This window comes from Saccostrea cucullata, unplaced genomic scaffold, assembly GCF_032062105.1.
Source record: "Saccostrea cucullata isolate Sc308-1 unplaced genomic scaffold, CSIRO_AGI_Scuc_v1 ctg6, whole genome shotgun sequence".
NCBI lineage: Eukaryota > Metazoa > Mollusca > Bivalvia > Ostreida > Ostreidae > Saccostrea > Saccostrea cuccullata.
In genome coordinates, this window is record NW_026938995.1 from 735222 (window position 1) to 755989 (window position 20768).

Here is a 20768-nt window from a genome sequence, read left to right on the forward strand (position 1 = left end):
GTGATGATTTTGTTAAATTCTAATGTGATGCTCAAATTTACATTGCATACATTGTAAGGTATTCAATGTATAATGAAGTGTTTTGGAACAATTTTGAATCATTTTATAAACTAGTTAAAAATATATTGCTAGATTAAAATGAAAGGGAAATAAACCAAATTTACAAGACTGATTACAAGGAGCTGATCATTTTGCACCTTGAAAAGTTTTAAAAGAATTATATGCCCTTGATAAAAAAAAGAAAATTTTAACTTTGTCAAAATTTCTGTGGTAAATGATTCATTTTATCTTATATTATAACAAGAGGCCCATGGGCCACATCGCTCACCTGAGCACTGTGGCTAGGAAAAAGCAGAATTGGTTTATACTTGAAAAGCTTAAATCCAAAAGTAGTCCCATGACCAATCCTGGCTTTGCTATTCTTGAGAAGATTTTTAAAGAATTTTCCTATACATTTCTATGTACTTTGGTCGGCCATTTTGGCGCCGCCCTACCCCTGGGGGTCATAATTTGAACAAACTTGAATCTACACTACCTGAGGATGCTTCCATATAAATATGATTAATAATGGCCTTGCTATTCTTGAGAAGAAGATTTTTAAAGAATTTTCCTATATATTTCTATGTAAAACTTAGGTCGGCCATTTTGGCCCCGCCCTACCCCCGGGGGTCATGATTTGAACAAACTTGAATCTACACTACCTGAGGATGCTTCAATATAAATATGATCAATTATGGCTTTGTTGTTCTTGAGGAGAAGATTTTTAAAGAAATTTCCTATATATTTTTATGTAAAACTTTGGTCGGCCATTTTGGCCCCTCCCTACCCCTGGGGGTCATGATTTGAACAAACTTGAATCTACACTACCTGAGAATGCTTCCAAATAAATATGATCAATTATGGCCTTGCTATTCTTGAGAAGAAGATTTATAAAGAATTTTCCTATATATTTCTATGTAAAATTTTGGTCGGCCATTTTGGCCCTGCCCTACCCCCGGGGGTCATGATTTGAACAAACTTGAATCTATACTACCTGAGGATGCTTCCATATAAATATGATCAATTATGGCTTTGTTGTTCTTGAGGAGAAGATTTTTAAAGAAATTTCCTATATATTTTTATGTAAAACTTTGGTCGGCCATTTTGGCCCCTCCTTACCCCTAGGGGTCATGATTTGAATAAACTTGAATCTACACTACCTGAGGATGCTTCCAAATAAATATGATCAATTATGGCCTTGCTATTCTTGAGAAGAAGATTTATAAAGAATTTTCCTATATATTTCTATGTAAAACTTAGGTGTGTACCCCCGGGGGTCATGATTTGAACAAACTTGAATCTACACTACCTGAGGATGCTTCAATATAAATATGATCAATTATGGCTTTGTTGTTCTTGAGGAGAAGATTTTTAAAGAAATTTCCTATATATTTTTATGTAAAACTTTGGTCGGCCATTTTGGCCCCTCCCTACCCCTGGGGGTCATGATTTGAACAAACTTGAACCTACACTACCTGAGGATGCTTCCTAATAAATATGATCAATTATGGCTTTGTTGTTCTTGAGAAGAAGATTTTTAAAGAATTTTCCTATATATTTCTATGTAAAACTTAGGTCGGCCATTTTGGCCCCGCCCTACCCCCGGGGGTCATGATTTGAACAAACTTGAATCTACACTACCTGAGGATGCTTCCATATAAATATGATCAATTATGGCTTTGTTGTTCTTGAGGAGAAGATTTTTAAAGAATTTTCCTATATATTTCTATGTAAAACTTAGGTCGGCCATTTTGGCCCCGCCCTACCCCCGGGGGTCATGATTTGAACAAACTTGAATCTACACTACCTGAGGATGCTTCAATATAAATATGATCAATTATGGCTTTGTTGTTCTTGAGGAGAAGATTTTTAAAGAAATTTCCTATATATTTTTATGTAAAACTTTGGTCGGCCATTTTGGCCCCTCCCTAACCCTGGGGGTCATGATTTGAACAAACTTGAACCTACACTACCTGAGGATGCTTCCATATAAATATGATCAATTATGGCTTTGTTGTTCTTGAGAAGAAGATTTTTAAAGAATTTTCCTATATATTTCTATGTAAAACTTAGGTCGGCCATTTTGGCCCCGCCCTACCCCCGGGGGTCATGATTTGAACAAACTTGAATCTACACTACCTGAGGATGCTTCCATATAAATATGATCAATTATGGCTTTGTTGTTCTTGAGGAGAAGATTTTTAAAGAAATTTCCTATATATTTTTATGTAAAACTTTTCGGCCATTTTGGCCCCTCCCTACCCCTGGGGGTCATGATTTGAACAAACTTGAATCTACACTACCTGAGAATGCTTCCAAATAAATATGATCAATTATGGCCTTGCTATTCTTGAGAAGAAGATTTATAAAGAATTTTCCTATATATTTCTATGTAAAAATTTGGTCGGCCATTTTGGCCCTGCCCTACCCCCGGGGGTCATGATTTGAACAAACTTGAATCTATACTACCTGAGGATGCTTCCATATAAATATGATCAATTATGGCTTTGTTGTTCTTGAGGAGAAGATTTTTAAAGAAATTTCCTATATATTTTTATGTAAAACTTTTCGGCCATTTTGGCCCCTCCTTACCCCTGGGGGTCATGATTTGAATAAACTTGAATCTACACTACCTGAGGATGCTTCCAAATAGATATGATCAATTATGGCCTTGCTATTCTTGAGAAGAAGATTTATAAAGAATTTTCCTATATATTTCTATGTAAAACTAAGGTCGGCCATTTTGGCCCCGCCCTACCCCCGGGGGTCATGATTTGAACAAATTTGTATGTACACTACCTGAGGATGCTTCAATATAAATATGATCAATTATGGCTTTGTTGTTCTTGAGGAGAAGATTTTTAAAGAAATGTCCTATATATTTTTATTAGGGATGTCAAATCGGTCGATTTTTAATACTCGGTTACTCGGACGTTTTTCCGGTTACTCGGTAAAAGTGTAAATAAATATGAACAAGTAAATGAAAACTAAAAAAACATTGTAAACTCTTGTAGAAATAAAACCAGATGCAATGATAGGAGACCTATCCGTGAATGTATTTCTGTCATAATAATGATGAGCACTTCGTGCCCGACGAAATTTAATATAACATACTTAATATTCAATTTATTTATCAAATAAACACAAGAATTAAAATTATAAGTTGTTCACAGTGTTTTTGTTTAAAAAAAAAAAATCTGCTACGTAATTGTAATGTAACTCTTAGTCGCGTTTGACGACCAGGTATCAGTCGTCAGAGCTACGTACAGTATCAACTTGAACTTGATCAAGTTCTCCTAACTGAGCGGATTTACGATTTTCGTACATTTTTCGATCCTAGACTTTATAATATTACGGTACGGTATTTTGTAGTTTGGTGCAACGATGGACATCAGTTTTTTTTTAAAGCCTTTGCTAACCAGTTGAATTGGCATGTAATATCGCACGTGTAATATCATCCGCTCTTTTCCCGAGAATTTAAGGCTTCTCGGAGAAATAACAAAATTATCTAATTTATTTAAACATAATGGATCTTAAACGATGTTCAGTGAAAACAAATAATTAAAGCCAAACAAAAAATAAGGGAAGAAGACAGCCGAAGGTGAGAAAAGCCAGGTACCCAAGGTCACGTTAGGTGCTTGGTCATGATAATTACTGTATAAACACTGCCACAGGCGATAACGGTCATTTAGAGTCGTAGGAAACCCTAATTACTGTATGTACAAGTGCAATGAGCATTTTACGTTTTAAGACAGATTGTTTAATGCATTAATAAATAAGTTTAGAACTATTCAAAATTATACATCCGAGTAACCGAGTACCGATTTTAGTATTCGATACTCGGACGTTCGATCGAGTACCCGGTTAACCGGGTACTCGTTGACATCCCTAATTTTTATGTAAAACTTTGGTCGGCCATTTTGGCCCCTCCCTAACCCTGGGGGTCATGATTTGAACAAACTTGAACCTACACTACCTGAGGATGCTTCCATATAAATATGATCAATTATGGCTTTGTTGTTCTTGAGAAGAAGATTTTTAAAGAATTTTCCTATATATTTCTATGTAAAACTTAGGTCGGCCATTTTGGCCCCGCCCTACCCCCGGGGGTCATGATTTGAACAAACTTGAATCTACACTACCTGAGGATGCTTCAATGTAAATATGATCAATTATGGCTTTGTTGTTCTTGAGGAGAAGATTTTTAAAGAAATTTCCTATATATTTTTATGTAAAAGGCCATTTTGGCCCCTCCCTACCCCTGGGGGTCATGATTTGAACAAACTTGAATCTACACTACCTGAGAATGCTTCCAAATAAATATGATCAATTATGGCCTTGCTATTCTTGAGAAGAAGATTTATAAAGAATTTTCCTATATATTTCTATGTAAAACTTTTCGGCCATTTTGGCCCTGCCCTACCCCTGGGGGTCATGATTTGAACAAACTTGAATCTATACTACCTGAGGATGCTTCCATATAAATATGATCAATTATGGCTTTGTTGTTCTTGAGGAGAAGATTTTTAAAGAAATTTCCTATATATTTTTATGTAAAACTTTGGTCGGCCATTTTGGCCCCTCCTTACCCCTGGGGGTCATGATTTGAATAAACTTGAATCTACACTACCTGAGGATGCTTCCAAATAGATATGATCAATTATGGCCTTGCTATTCTTGAGAAGAAGATTTATAAAGAATTTTCCTATATATTTCTATGTAAAACTTAGGTCGGCCATTTTGGCCCCGCCCTACCCCCGGGGGTCATGATTTGAACAAACTTGAATCTACACTTGAGGATGCTTCAATATAAATATGATCAATTATGGCTTTGTTGTTCTTGAGGAGAAGATTTTTAAAGAAATTTCCTATATATTTTTATGTAAAACTTTGGTCGGCCATTTTGGCCCCTCCCTACCCCTGGGGGTCATGATTTGAACAAACTTGAACCTACACTACCTGAGGATGCTTCCAAATAAATATGATCAATTATGGCTTTGTTGTTCTTGAGAAGAAGATTTTTAAAGAATTTTCCTATATATTTCTATGTAAAACTTAGGTCGGCCATTTTGGCCCCGCCCTACCCCCGGGGGTCATGATTTGAACAAACTTGAATCTACACTACCTGAGGATGTTTCCCTATAAGTTTCATCTTTCCTGGCATGCATGGTGTTATGAAATTCACAATTCAGGTAGAGGCTTTTTGATATGCTTACAATTTAGCTGCTTAATGTCCAGGAGTAAAGAAATTTTTTATGCCCTGCCATGAATATGGCCGGGGCATGTAATGTTTGTCATGTCCGTCTTTCCATCCTTCTGTCCTTCCGTCACACTTTGCGTTTAGCTCAGTTTCAAACAAACTAAGATATTTTCATCAAACTTCGCATGCTGATAGATATTGATGTGAGCTATGCAACTGCATCAACATTTTTTGACCTTGATTCTTCCTGTTTCCTTTAACCTTGACCTCACTTTTCTTAAATTAGTGTCTAGCTCAGTTTTAAAGAAACCATTCAAGATGGTGTTATCAAACATCACATGTTGATACATACTGATGAGAGTTATGCAACTGCATCAACTTTTTTGACTTTAACTTTTTTTTTTACCACACTTTTCTTTAATTAGTGTTTAGCTCAGTTTTAAAGAAGCCAATCAAGGTAATTTTTCAAATTTCATGTACTGATATAGATACCACTCAAGATGGTGTTATCAAATTTCACATGTTGATACATACCGAGAACTATTCAACTGCATCAACATTTTTTACCTTGGCCTTTTCTTTGACCTCACTTTTCCTAAATTAGTGTCAAACTTAATATGCTGATACATACTGATGTAAGCAATTCAACTACATCAACATTTTTGACCTTGACCTTTCATTTGACCTTGACCTCACTTCTATCAAATTATGTTTATGTCAGTTTTAAAGAACCATTCATAATATTTTCAACTTTATATACCGATACAACTGATGAGAGCTTTTCATCATCAACAATTTCTTACCTTGACCTCACTTTCCCTAAATTAGTGTCAAACTTCATATGGTGATACATACTGATGTAAGCAATTCAATTGCATTAACATTTTTGACCTTGACCTTTCATTTGACCTTTGACCTCACTTTTCAGAAATTAGTGTCAAACTTCATATGCTGATATATACTGATGTAAGCAATTCAACTTTTCAAGATATTCTGATCAAATTTCATACAATTTTTCATGTTGCATTACTAATATATCCTCGGCAGGGCATTCATGTCCGATGGACATATTTCTGCATTTTAAGATATAACTATTACAAACTATTCAATCATTATAAAATAAATGTACACTGTCTGCGTAGAGTACTAGTATATATGAACAACAATAATAATGCAATTGAAATGAGAAAGAAAAGAGATCACAACATATTTTCATTTTTCACATTTTATTTTTGGTTTCAGTTTGTAAAAACTGAACATGTTTGTGATTATATATTGACATATAATTGTGTATATGCAAACACCAATAAAAGTAATATCAGTTCTCTATATTTACACAGAAATTTGAATGATCCACCATTTTGTATTTCTCAGAGTAAGCACAACTTTGTTCCATGACACCTAACAATATATTAAAATAACTTCTTTGTTTTGATATCTTATATATTAATTTGCATCAAAGTTGAAACTATAAATAACCCTGATTCTATTGGGGAAAAAAGTCTACCATGAATGGTATTGATGTATAAATAAGTCTATATGTGTGTGTTTCTTTATTTGCTGAGAGCAAACCTTAAATCAACATAGGATTCAAATTCCTTCCTTAAAGAAGCTTGACCAGCAAGCTTGACATAGCTTGTTTTATACAGTGACCTTTGCACTTAATGAAAATTTTGACACTTCCAGAATAGATTGACATACAACATCTTTTAGATGGATAAGTCATCTGTTGCTTTGTGAAATATTTGGGCCAATTTAAAGTTCATTTATGTAAAACTTTAAAAAATGCTTATAGCAAACATGTCTGCAATGAAGTGACACTTACAGTAATTTTTCATTCCTTGTGGCTTCAAAGTAAATTGTTAAGTTAATGGATATGACAAATAAGGTTTATAACATAAGGAAAATTATCTGTCCTTGGAACTTTCTTAAAAGCACATTTTATTGTACATTTGTAATACTGGTACATTTGTACTCCAAATTTGAATGAAAAAAGTTCTATATCTAATATTATTTTTAAAAATCATGACCTGTACATTACACATATATATATATCTGTACATAAAATGTTGAAAACATCTGGCAACTATGTTGCAAGGAGAAAAATAAGTATTGCATTGGATGCTATTGGTATAAAAATGTGGTTTGTATGAAATATTGCATTAAGCTTTGCTATAAGATTGTTTTGTATACATATATTAAAAACACAGAAAAAGACTTTCCCTCACTGACAAATTATGTGTGTAATACCACACTGTGCAATTTATTAAACAAGCTCTAATTTTTAAAAACTTTTCTTATTCCCTGGACTAAATTGCAAAATTTACAATGATAGAGACAGTACATGAATTGTACAAAGAACTTTTGTTACTTGTAACATTTTAAAATTATTACATTTCATGAAATCAATTTCAACTTACAGAAACCCACATGCACTTAACATAAATATGAATATTAAACTAAGTACAAAATTTCACATAAGAACGGTATAAATTTGTAACTTCAAGACTGTCGGTCCACAAACAAGTCCACTTTACAATTTGAGTAATATAAGAGATCTTTAGGAAAAACTAGTGTTTGTCATGTACAGCTGCCATACACTGGGATAAAATGAGAGGAGACCACAGGACCACAAAGCTCACCTGATCTAGTCTGCTCTAACTTCACACACTACCTATTAATTTTCTTATTGAATAAGCCAATTGTCTATTTGCCAAAATATAATGGATTGATTATGAGGAGAGAAAAGTTTCCTATACTTTTTTTAATTTTCCAAGTAAAAACTGATTCATAATTTTATCCTCATTCTTGTTTAAGTATTTCAATCAGATACATTTAAGCCAATTTCAGTCCAGATATTCCATAAAAAAGTAAATGTTTTTCCCAAATTGACACTATCTCATCTTAAAAAGATGTGTCTTATAATTTATAGCAACCCCCTCCCCCATAAAAAAGGGAAAGGAATGTCAACGTGAATAACATGATAAAAATAATTATTGGCAGACAAACTTTGATTTGAAAAAAAAATAAGTTGATTGACCTCTGTTTACGATAAGAAAATAAAATCAGATCTATCAATCACACATCTGCTACCTTCCATGCCCGTCTAAGTTAGAACTGGAATAAGAGTCCCTCTTGTCAAGATCTGGATTGCTCGGTAGTTTAAGTTTAGACATAGCGGGGGAATTTGAATGACTTCTATTGGTGGGGGTTGAGGAGGAGGGGATAAGGGGAGGGGGAGGTCCTTGCAGTAAAGCAGGGGACCCTACTTTCAGCCCACTGTGATTCACAAGAGGACTCATAGTTCTTGGAAAATGACCACTCGCTCTCAGTGGATCAAAATGTCTAGAATGGCCTAGCCTGCTGGATTCTAAAGCTAACTTTTCTCTTTCAAATCGTTCCCTTTCAAACTGTGGTAAGCGATCGAAGTACTCTCGCCTCAGTCTCTCCTCTTGGAGTAAAATCTCGTCTTTGCGGACTCGGTCCGGGTCGTACAGACCCACGGCGGGCGGCTGCAGTCTCCGCAGCATCCGTTCCCGTTCCTGCTCCATTTCTCTCTGGATCTGGAGACTGTGATAACTGAAGTCCATTAAACTCTTCTCCTGGGATCCCCATAAACTCTGGGGAGGGGGAATCCTATCTGCACCAAAAGGGAATTGAGAAGGCCCACCTAGGAGCCTTGATCGGTCCATTAAGTTAGATGCACCATGTAAATAATCGGGCCTGAACTTCTCTCTGTCCATCACAGAGACCTCAGGTTCATCCACTTTTTCTTCTTTCACTTTAATGATGTCTTTATCATCACGATTGTAACTAGAATCAGATTTGGCAGAGCCCACTCTGCCTCCCACAAGTGGTGACCTTGACCTTGACCTGGAATGGGAGGAGACTGTGTGAGGATGTCGCACGTCTCCTCCAATAAATGGTCTGTCCTTAGACTGTTCTAAATCAACACTTCCACGTCGTTCTCTATCACTTGACCTCCTTTCTCTGAAATACAAATATTTTATTCTGAAAGCAACTGATTTGTTAATATTTTATTTACAAATTCTTTAATTTAGTTAAAAAGAAAAGCATCTGTGATTTCTTTTTTTTCATACTTTACAGGAATACACAATTCTTTGTAAGCGTTAGCATTACAGGAATACACAATTCTTTGTAAGCGTTAGCATAAAAATAATTCAGAAATGTATTTTTTTTTAATACCTTTCCCTCTCTTCCCTTCGTCTGTCCAGTCCTAGCACCACTTCTCTTTCTTTCTCTCTTTCCTTTTCCTTCTCTATCTCCCTTTCCCTCTCATCTGGTTTTGACCAATGTGATCCAGAAAACAAAGGGGAGGATCTATGCAGGCGACTCCACTCCTGTGGTGAAGCTATACCTGGAATCTTTGGTATTTCCCTACCTGGGGTACCAAATGGACTTCCACCTATAACATTGAAACCAAAGTTATAGATTCATATACATGTCTACATGTTTATATTTATGTCAAAAAACATAATGTTAACATTAATGTTAAATAAAGAGCAATAACCATGAGATAATTATTCCCAGTTGGACTGTAGTTACCTTACATACATAAACTGATGTACAATTATTGTTAATCAAAAACTGACAAGAAGTTGTAATACAGAAATACATTGAAGAGAGAGAAATAAAGGACAACTCTTCATTACCTCTCCCTAATCCACCAAAACCTTCATGGCTGGAGAATGGATAAGGTGAGGGCCTAGGGAATGAACTCATACCTACAAGTATGTCAAAACAATTAAACAACAAAATCAATTTTTATTTTTAAACTTCATATGATGGTGAGATTCATCATGTTTTATTAAGTACCGGTATGTACATGTAAATATATACATATTTATATATAACAGCTACTGACACATTTAGATATGCTTTCCATTAACAAAAATAATGAAGAATCCAACATATATTATTTCAAACAGAAATCAAGATATACAATTCTTTTTTAATGGATCTGTACCTGAAAGGTACGTAAATCAACATAAACATTTCTACTGTAACAGACCTTTACCTAGGAGTGAGGACGGTGTGGACAGATCGGTGGGTCGGTGGAGACTACTACTGGACAGGTTACGCCCCGACTGGAGGGGGTCCAGACTCTTACCCTCCCCTCCTTTGGAGACTTCAGAACTCTCCTGCTGGTGCCGGTGAATCTTCCAGGCTATCTGAACATGCATGGTGCACCACTTACCACTTTTCTGAAAAGACAGTAAATTACATGTACACACAACTTCTACAATCAACTACATGTATTGTAGTTTACCCTAAACTTTCTTTCATACTGGTAGTTTCAATCAGTGGATAATACCATGAATTCTTTCCATGATTTGAAGGTACTTTATTAGTAACAAGATGCGGGTTTCCTGTCCTGTGTTCAAAGACTGGTAATGGGTTACATGGCATCAATCTACTGCTTTGATTATATTCAAAATTTTCATACCTAAACAACATTATTTTAAACTTCAAGCTGAATTCACAATCTTCAAATGCTTTTCACTGTTTTCAGATTCACTTTAATATTTTCAAAAAGTTGCCCTGCTTAAAGTAAAACTTTGCTGAAAATAAGTTTTTCTGCCCATCAGAACTTTCTTCTAACTGTACCAGGCATTTTTAAATGAATGACATAAGAATTAAAGACCATGTGAGAAATGACGAGGGAGAGTTATTTTAAGAATCTTCACATACTTTTTGACAAAACAATTTTGTTAAAAGTGCTCTATAGTGACAAGATATGATGATTTTAAAATTAAGTAACATATAAATTCCATCTAATCAAATGGAATAATGTGTAATTTCCCAAATACACTGTACATCCCTAATGCATTACTTTTTCAAAATAAAATTCATTTCTATAACAAAATAAGATTCAGCAAGCAAGTACTGTTTGGTCCAATTAAATATTATATTAATGAAGAAAATACTACATTTAAATACTGACATTTCAACACACAGAGGTCTATAAAGAGGTTACAATTCACAACATTTAAGAAAACTGAGTTATCTAGATAATGGAAGCTTCTGTCAAGATAGCATGTCATGTACAGGACAGAAATGCATGTCATTCACAAATCTAAGAAATGTGAATTTTTTTTTTTTTTTTTTTACTAAATCGTGAGAGAGCATTTCTATTTTTCTTTTCAGGAAAAAAATATTTTAAGATTGTTTGACTGCTTTTGTATTGGATACAGCTATATTATATTTTACAGAAAATACAGCACTTGAGGAGAACCCCTCCCCCTTTCCCTAAAACTGAAATCACTTAGAAACAAGTACTACTGCATGCAACTACAATATACGACAGAGATTATTTAAACAGAACAATTAGACAGAACACTAAGCAGGGTGAGGATAGAGCCTGTGGCTACACTAACTTTGTGGTGGGGCAGAGAAGCGGCCGGAGGAGGGACTTTCTCTTGCTCTCTCAGGGCTGGGATCAGCTGACCGGGATGTAACAGGCCACCAGCTACTTTCTACAATGGGAGCACATAACACAAGGAATACATTATTGAATGCTCTCACAGAGTTATGTCACTTCTGTGTAGCAACTGAGTAATGAGTTATTTTTTTTTTCTCCTCACCCATCAAATAAAGTGTGTGAATTATTATCCAAAATTGATTTATAGCCATTGATGACATAAACTAAATTTTAAACAACACCTTTAAATCAAGAAATGATTACCAGTTACATGTATATCTAATGCAAGACAACAAAGCATCATCTAGATTTTAATTAGTACAAACATGTCTATGGGTAGTTCTATGGCTCTTGAATATCTAACTCTTTATGGAAAACAAGTAAATATGCATACCTTTGGTTGAAAAGCTCCCGATGAACTGGAATTAAGGGAACTTCCTGAATGAACAAGAGGTGGCACCATGGGATAGCCCAGCAAGCCTGGAGTCTGAAGTAATCAAACAAAAATACTGACATTATAATTCAAAAAGTCCCTAACTTGGTGGAACAAATCTGACTCTAAATCTAAACAGCAATTTTTTTAACACATCTTCAAAGTCTATTTGAATAAAATAAATCTAAATATAAAAATAACCAAAGAAATGTAGAAAACACTACCAATTCTATATTAAAAACAACTTACAGCTCTATAAAATGATGACTCAAATGGTTTTGGGACCTTGTCATACTGAAAAGAAATAGATAGTTTTAAAATACATTATTTTAACCTACATTTAAATGAAAATATTTGTAATTCAAAGTTAAACAGTAAAACATGCCTAATCTAGAAGTTAATTGAAATCTTGCATATACTGATGTAAACTTTGTCTCTTTTAATAAATTGTTTTCTGCAGCTTATTTTTAAGGAATCAGTGCCCAGTGGTGTCCAAATAGGAAAAGTTTTACTGTATAAATAAATAACTCCGAATTTTTAAAGTTACCTTGCACTGTATATTTGTTATCTTTGTATTATTTATCTTGTCACATGATTTTGATGGCCTGTCATCACTCACATGACTTTGATGGCTTGTCATCTTAATCTAACCACTTACATTCTACACTGATTACAGCAACTTACCAGATGTGGGGCTGGGGAGGGGACTAATGACCCAGTAAGACCTGGCAGGGCAAACATGTGTTGATGTGTGTGTTGATGCTGGTGTTGATGTTGATGCATGTGCTGATGTTGGTGTATGTCCGCTCGACCGTACGGGGTGGAGCCAATGACAGGGAGACTTGTACGCTCCTGGGCCGCCAAAAATCGTCGATTCAGTTCCTCTCGCAAAATTTCTTGACCTAAAACAAATAGAATTATTTTAATCAAATTTCATTTAAAACTATCATCTTTCTTACTTTACATATAGCTTTTCATAGTATTGGCTTTGATTTCAAGTGATTGTTCAGTTTTTATTTTGACTTGTTTTTAGCCATGCATGAAGCAAAATAAATATATCAATAATGTTGAATACTAGCTCTTATATAAAAAAGCTTACTGTCCTGTATAAAAATATAAAACCCTTTATTTTGAGATACAAGTGTAAGAAATAAACAAGTTTCGCCACTCTTCATTGCCTGAGCTTAAATCACTTACTGGCCAGGGACATGGACTCTGGAGAAGCGTGTGCTGACAGACCGGCCCCTCCTAGTGTGTGTGGTGACGTCAAAGAACCATTGGCAGCCCCCGGAGGCAGGGGAGCTGCAAACATACTTTGAGGCCCTGGGGGTGGGAGGAGATTGTGGAGGGGGCTGGGGGGCAGGCTGGAGAAGGAGGAACTGTGACCAGGGGCACTGGAATGCAGACCAAACTGAGGTATCCCCGGGGAGTGAGTCACAGGGGGATAGGGGTTGTGGAGGTGAGGGGTACTGCCACTGAAACAAAAAAAAAGCATGTATATTTGCAACAATATGAGTATAAGGCTTTATTTAAATACATCTATTTGTTTGTCCTCTCTTGACTTAGGATACAAATATTGGGTTGGTAAGTAGGTATTACAAAAAAATCCCCCCCCCCCCAAAAAAAAGAAATTCAAAACATCTATGCTGAATTTTCAAATTTATTGAAATTGAAGGTGTCAATAAAATTAACAAGTTGTTGATGGGATGTTAAAATTCTGGAACAAATAAGAAAAGTATCCTTACCTGAGGTTTAAAAAAAAAGGATTTGAATCAAGAGAGAGCACACAAAAAATATAAAGAGGGACCTACAATTAGTACAGACACTTTTTGAAATCTGCTTTAATCATATAAATTCTCAAGCCATTTGAAGCAAGAAACTCCTTTAAATAAATAATGTTTCTGTAATAAAAATATACAAATTGTAAAAATATGTTTGAACACTTTACTTGCATTGTGCATAACCATAAATCAATTTTTCAGGCCCCCCAGTGAATAATAACAATAGTTTTATATTTACTCTACATTCCAGATGTTATTAATAAAGACGGATGAAAGTTCTGCATGTTTAAAATCAATAATGCATGCTTTATGGATTGGATTAAATATACATTTGAAGCCAAATTACATTTTTTCCTGGATTTTTGTTCTCTTTATCACATATTCTGACATTAAACTAATTTATAACGTTTCTGTGTGAATGAGAGACTTATCATTTGTCAGCAGAGAGAAGTTGGGCCTCTAGTAATTATCAGATCTCATTACTACTTTTACTGACAGTCTGTAAATCACTCTCTTCTTTTTTTTTTGCCAAAGAAATCTGTATCCGAGCATATCAGTATGCACTTGTACTCCATGCCAACAAATACAGATCAGCACAGGTTGGCTTTGGCAGTAAAAGCATCGAGTAACAGCACGGGGAGATGAACAGGTTACATAACAGGTGAGTTTTAAATATCTGAGTAAAACCCATTTCTCTGATCCCTACAGCCCATAATGAAGATTAACGACATCCATTTAATATCTTTTCGTTCCGATTCAGAATTAATCTTATTTCTTGCAAAACAAGGTTTATAGGTGAATGTTTAAGACAGCATCAATTTCATAATCTGCATTTTATTTTTGACAAACTGAAAGTTTTTTCGACAAATCAATTTGCATAATGAAAAGTGATACCAGAGAGGCTTAGTCTCATATTCGACACATGTAAAAACAGTCACGACTATAACACGATAAGGTATTATCTCTGTGCATTTCAGCTGTTGACAAGCTTAAGATGACATTAAAAAGCAGATTTGTAAGGAAGGATTAGAGCCATCCAAGCCAGTTTATCTCACAATAAAGAATAAATCAAGTTTCAGCAGAACAGGTAAATCAAACTTATCGCAGACTTTAACCCCGTGTTGGTGATTTGTTTGCTTTGCCGATCAGTTGCCTATGAAAAAGTGTTAAAACATTTTTTTAGCACTTGGCACAAAATTCAAAAGTATTCAATTCCTGACAATATCTGACAAATTATTTGACAAGTGATTTGTTTTAGATCCATACAAGCAAGAGAATTTCCCTTTATGAACCCCTTCCTTCGACATTTGATCATCATCTTTAAGTAGACTTCAAATCAAATTGCTTACTTTGATGACAAATGTCATTTCACTATTTCAAGTGATGTTCATTTTCAAGTAATCCCTGTGGATTAATAATCCATCTTTAAACCTGAGTAATGTTATCAAATACTCTAGGCAGCCTGATTCTCTTTTGACATTTGTTCGTTTTTTTCTTTTCTAAGAAAAAGCTCTTGAATACAATGAAAAATTAAATTCATTGTGCCTGTGAATCGATGATAAGGAAATGAAAATGATTTTCAAATTTTTTAACTTATCTAAGACTAGAAATTGTTGTAAATTAGGAAATTATTGATTCTCAGATTTATTGGTATTTTTAAGATACTATTATCAAAAAAATTATTAAATAATATATCTTCTTTTAGATTTAACATTTAAAAATTTTCAGTTTACATTCTATTCTTCATACACAGCAGCTGATAAACAGATGTATTAGAAACATGTTACCCCATGTGGCATTCTTTAAAGAATCATACTCCAATAAAAGATAGTAGAAAACTCAGTGATAGATTATACCTATGCCAAGGCTTGGAAAATCCAAAACTTGGTGGCAAAGGAAAGTCTTTGTCACTCCTGGGGTCCTCCCTACGAGGGGTTCGTATGGGGGAGGGAGAAAACTTGTGCTGGTCCTTGTGCAGAAGTGTGTCACTGGAGGCCCTTGGAAATGGTTTCTTCAGATGAGGGGATCTCGAGTCGACTGGTTTTGATGAGATGGGTGACCTTGGTTTTTCTCTGGATGTGATCAAAGGTCCATTAGCTATCACAGATGAGTTGGTTGTGGTGGTTCCCACAGTACAACTGGTGGTGGTGGTCGTAGAGGCGGTAGGGTTGGTTTCTGTAGCGGTGGTATACGCGCTGGCTGCTGTCGTCGTGGTAACAGTTGCCGTGGTTATACCACTATCTGTCTGTGATGATGCAGTGGATGTGATTGGTGTAGAGCAGGGACTGCTGCAGGAAGTGGTGGAAGGGGCGGGACATTCTCCTGTCAATCATACAAAATAAAGGTTCATTCACCTATCATGTTCGGCAACAGATAATATGACAAGCAACACATTTTTTCGTTTGACAAGAATCTAAATGTATTGTGAAAATAAAATAAAATTTTATACTTACGATTATGGTTCAATGTTGAAAATAAATCTGAACTTGCATTAGATGCCTGAAATGAAAAACACAGTACATGTATATAAATAAAAATTCTCAGAGCCAGATGAACTTTGTAAATGGAATCAAACTATAGTCTCAGTAAAACTTCCTTCCATGAATGGCAGCAACATCACAAATAGACCAAAAATAATAATGGAAAAGACACAAATGACGCTCACCATCTTTTTGCAAGAAGTAACTACAGACTAATAATCTTGTAGCTACATGGTGCATTGCAATCAATGAAAAAAAATCACCCCGTGATTGTTTATCAATGACAGACAAATAATATACACAAAGAGGGAGTAACTGACAAGATGTTTCATAAATCCTAAGCCTGCTGAATGGACTCAAGTGCTGCCCAACAGCAAAGCACAAGTATTCTGTCAGTTCGCACAGAATCTATCACCTCTACAGCATGTATAAAACAAAGTCCAGGCCGATATGGCACATTCTCAGCTTCACCAGATCTGTAAACTACTAAGTCTTGGTTTATAATACACTTACTTCAATGTGGTTTTCTCTTTTCAATGAGACCTTTTTAGAAAGTCATATTGGTAATCCATTAATGCTGTTCTCTTAGTAAAAGCTTGAAGAAATCATTAAGTTATTTAATTTATCCTAGACTCTTAAAGCTATTAACAAGGTTTAATTTTGTCTCTAGTTGGGCATTATATCCTTTTCTCAACCAAAAATTCAAATACAGGCTTAGATTCAGATCAGTGAAATTACTAGCCCTAAGTTTGCTAATCACCACCAATCTAATCCCACACCAACTTAATTACTGGCACCAAGATCAAAATTTAATCACAATACAGGATGTATTATTTCTATAAAAAAATCTTTTTCCCCCCTATAACTCATTTCAATTACATAAATCTTTGTAATAATGTATATAATAATCTTCTAATGATAATGCTTGAAAGCTTCTCAGCTCTCTTTAATAGATCTTTAACAAACCAGTAACATCAAGTGCATCAGTTTCATCTTACAGTTTTCACCAAAGATATATTAACGAGACCCTTTAAAACATTGAAGTGATACACTTCGTACCAGGCAAATCATACACAGGAGTAACACGGATCATCAAGTCATCCACTTGCTATGAAGAGACATTATATTAATATGGATACGCAATGATTGTATATAATATAAACTGACAATTGAGTTTTCTCTCTTATCCAGACATCTTAGTCTAAATATCCGAAGGCCATCCACGAAATCTCCCCTGATGACTACGATACAAGACTTCGACAACAGACGAAAATAACTCATCTAAAAATAAAACCAGTTCAACCATCCTCAGAAAATTTCTGTCAATGACCAAATAAAAGTATTGTTCATATTGTATAAGTGGATAATGGAGGATGGTATTTACTGCTTAAAACCTATCAAATACTTGAAGATTAAAGAGTTACACAAAAGAGTGAGCGAGGAGAGGTGGTCCCCGAACAAACATGGTCCCATCAGCCCCTGCACAGCCCTCTAATTGTACGGTGTTTGAGAAGGTTGTTTAGTCTAATACTCAGTCCATACCTTTGGAGAGAATTGCAAAGATGTTGTAAAGCCTATTCGTCTAATGAGAGCAAAATAAACACAATATTACAAGAGCTTTATCACTAATTCCTGCTCAGATTTGTCACTGGTTAATGAGGGTTAAACAAAATAGCAGCAAGCCTACTCACCAAGAGGTAATTTACTTATTCCCATTAAAAAAAAACCACTCCATGATACACGTACTCTCCTGTGAAGCTGTCAGAGTCTATCAACGCTGTACTATGCTCGCTAGAGCTACTAACACTGCTGCCAACCCAACAGTACACCGCTGACAGTATCTGCTATGATAATATTTGGTATTACAAGCTAATCTGGTGGAGCTATTATTAATACACTACAAACATCCAGCAATTGCTTCCATGCATGTAATTGTACATGGTATGAATAAATGCACAAATTTACATAAATCCTTGGTGATAGATCATCAGCCCTGGCTCGGCAGATCAATATCTGTACAAACTCAGGGATGCAGAAGAGCACCGCTCAAATGAATTTCATCCATACCTAACACAGTATTTCTCAAATCAGTCGAATATTTTTCTCTCTTTGCTACCCTTTTTGGAACAAAAGATAAAAGCCCAACATTGATTTCTTCAGTAATTGTTGGCTGGTGTTGCTTTTTTCCCCTATTATTGATGAATAATTCCAATGGGTTTTTTTAACAGTTCAAATGAATGCATTTTTCATACTCCCCTGCATTCAGCTAAACCCTAGATCAACATCAAAACATAAAATAGCGAGGCTCTGCTATAGTAATCATGGGGGCCTTAAAGATTGCATAAAAAGCTCCGATAAGTCAAATAAAGGTGTCTGGGGAATTTGAAATGAAAGAATCCCTTGACTTTGTAGGTATCTAAAACGTAAGAATAAAACATGAAATAACATCTGATAATGAGCGATGCCACATTTCACCGTGTGGGACCCGCGATACACTTACATTATTTGAGCAAATCCTTAAATGAAATTGCCTGCTGGGACTAAGAGATATCCGCTGGCTTAAATTTTCTTTAGTATCTCGAAAAACATAACCTGATTGGAAAAGAAGAAATCGATTCTCAATTTTATGATAGCTAAACAGAAATTAGTGGTAATCATGCCTGCTATATTGGACATTCTATAGGCTCCCCAATTAGTTTTTTTGCCTCGTTTACGGAAAACATACAGTACTCACCATTCAAGTGTATTGGTGAGCAGACGGCACTTAATGCGTAATCCATGTATCCCTTGTTCAACACATTTTTCAATATAACAGCTCATGCACAATCAATACAAATTATTTTTCCTGCACACTTTGTGAAGGATGTCCCTTTATGTAACTATATCAACAGCTGTGTCGCCATGTAAATTATTCACAATGAAATGTATATACTTCTACCATCAATTTTTCCGCAACAAAAAAAAGCTACATGTACATAAGAGCAGCTGTCCTACATCAGAAGCTATCAATGCTAATATAACAAGCTTACACTGTGTTAATATTTCCAAATACATTTAACTTCAAACGAAAAACAGCTCTAATCCAATATTTAAGAGGGCTTAAATATTTTAAAGAGAGAGGTCTATACAATGCTGTGTTGAATAACATTTCAGGTTCGCTACAAAAAATGTCACAAATACGAAAAGTCTGTAGCAGAGAGATCTTAATTAAATCCTTTTTAGCACGTAAAGCCGGGTGAAAACAGCGCCATGGATCATTAATTCTAGGGAAAATTTCGTATTTGATCTGTCTTTGAAAAGAACTATGATCCATATGGATAAACTATTCTTCAGTTCTAACACAGACTTCAAACACCATTTCTACCCTGTCAAATTTTTAAAGTCCATAAACATATTTTCTAGATTTATCATTCATAGCTTTTTTTTTTTATCTGGCCCAACACACAGACTTAACCCGATAAACAGATGAGTGTTGATTTGAGTGTCAATGGTTCAATATCAGTAAATACAATATACTCCTTAAATAACTACCGACAGGAAAAACATTTAAAGCAGGCTAATGAAAGGTAAGCTGTGCCTTTTGAGGGCTAGTTTGAAAATCTGCCCATATTTACTTACAACTAAAATGACAGGCAGACCTTTTGCCAATTTCCCATTAAAACTTGCTAAAAGGTTCCAAACAAACATACACTGGGTCAAAGACCATGTTAAACATATCTGTGACAAAACTATAAAAAATAGCCACGACAGACATAATGAGCTAGTGTTATGACACAAGTGCCAAGAATGACATACTATATTTTAATGTATTATTCTTCATATAACATCTATTTTCATCCAACATTATAAAAAACTTTTTAAAAAGGTCTCTTTAATACAGGTATATTGTATTTCTGAGAGCACAAAACATAAACTCTCCAGAGATAAATCAAAGTGAAGGACGGTATTTGCTGGTGGGAGTGTTATGAAATTTTAACAAACATTAATAAAGGTCAACTAACTGCATTATAAAAAAAATTTCCTCATTAATTCATTCACTCTTCATATTCGTATAAATTACATTCATATCTCTCACTAATACAAACCCTATGACTTGTCAATTTCAAGATATTGTTTAAAGTATTAAAAAGCTTAATTTAATTAATACATCCTAAGGCTTTTCCTTAATTGGCTTTTTGGTTTAAAAACATTAGTTTAGCCATCTTAAAATTCAAAATCGATATTTTTTTCTCCCCAAAAGCAGAATGAGAGAGTTGGACTTTTATCTTGATGGACCAAGAGGGAGGTGAGAGAGTTAAGAGATCATTTAACGTAACCCATCAAAAGTAGCAGCAATTCCACTGCCTCCAATACCGTGCTGACAAATAAACGCCACTGGGGAAATAAGACACTG

General features: G+C 35.0%; 1 protein-coding gene across 5 annotated transcripts in view; it reads right to left on the reverse strand.

Moving 5' to 3' along the window:
* Positions 1–6448: 6448 nt before the first annotated feature.
* LOC134252009 (autism susceptibility gene 2 protein-like) overlaps positions 6449–20768 on the reverse strand; it is a 38910-nt gene continuing 24590 nt past the window's right edge. For 2 of the 5 annotated variants that reach the window (XM_062734420.1, XM_062734424.1), the window contains 11 exons: positions 16349–16394; positions 15752–16217; positions 13312–13589; positions 12799–13016; positions 12364–12408; positions 12076–12168; positions 11638–11736; positions 10272–10464; positions 9913–9984; positions 9446–9665; positions 6449–9229 (listed from right to left, as the gene is read on the reverse strand). In XM_062734420.1, coding sequence (XP_062590404.1) covers positions 8329–9229; positions 9446–9665; positions 9913–9984; positions 10272–10464; positions 11638–11736; positions 12076–12168; positions 12364–12408; positions 12799–13016; positions 13312–13589; positions 15752–16217; positions 16349–16394 — 2631 coding nt within the window. In that variant the 3' untranslated portion in view covers positions 6449–8328. Of the gene's footprint in view, positions 9230–9445; positions 9666–9912; positions 9985–10271; positions 10465–11637; positions 11737–12075; positions 12169–12363; positions 12409–12798; positions 13017–13311; positions 13590–15751; positions 16218–16348; positions 16395–19109; positions 19134–20768 lie in introns of those variants that run through there. The other 3 variants (XM_062734425.1, XM_062734421.1, XM_062734423.1) reach the window with 3 other exon arrangements.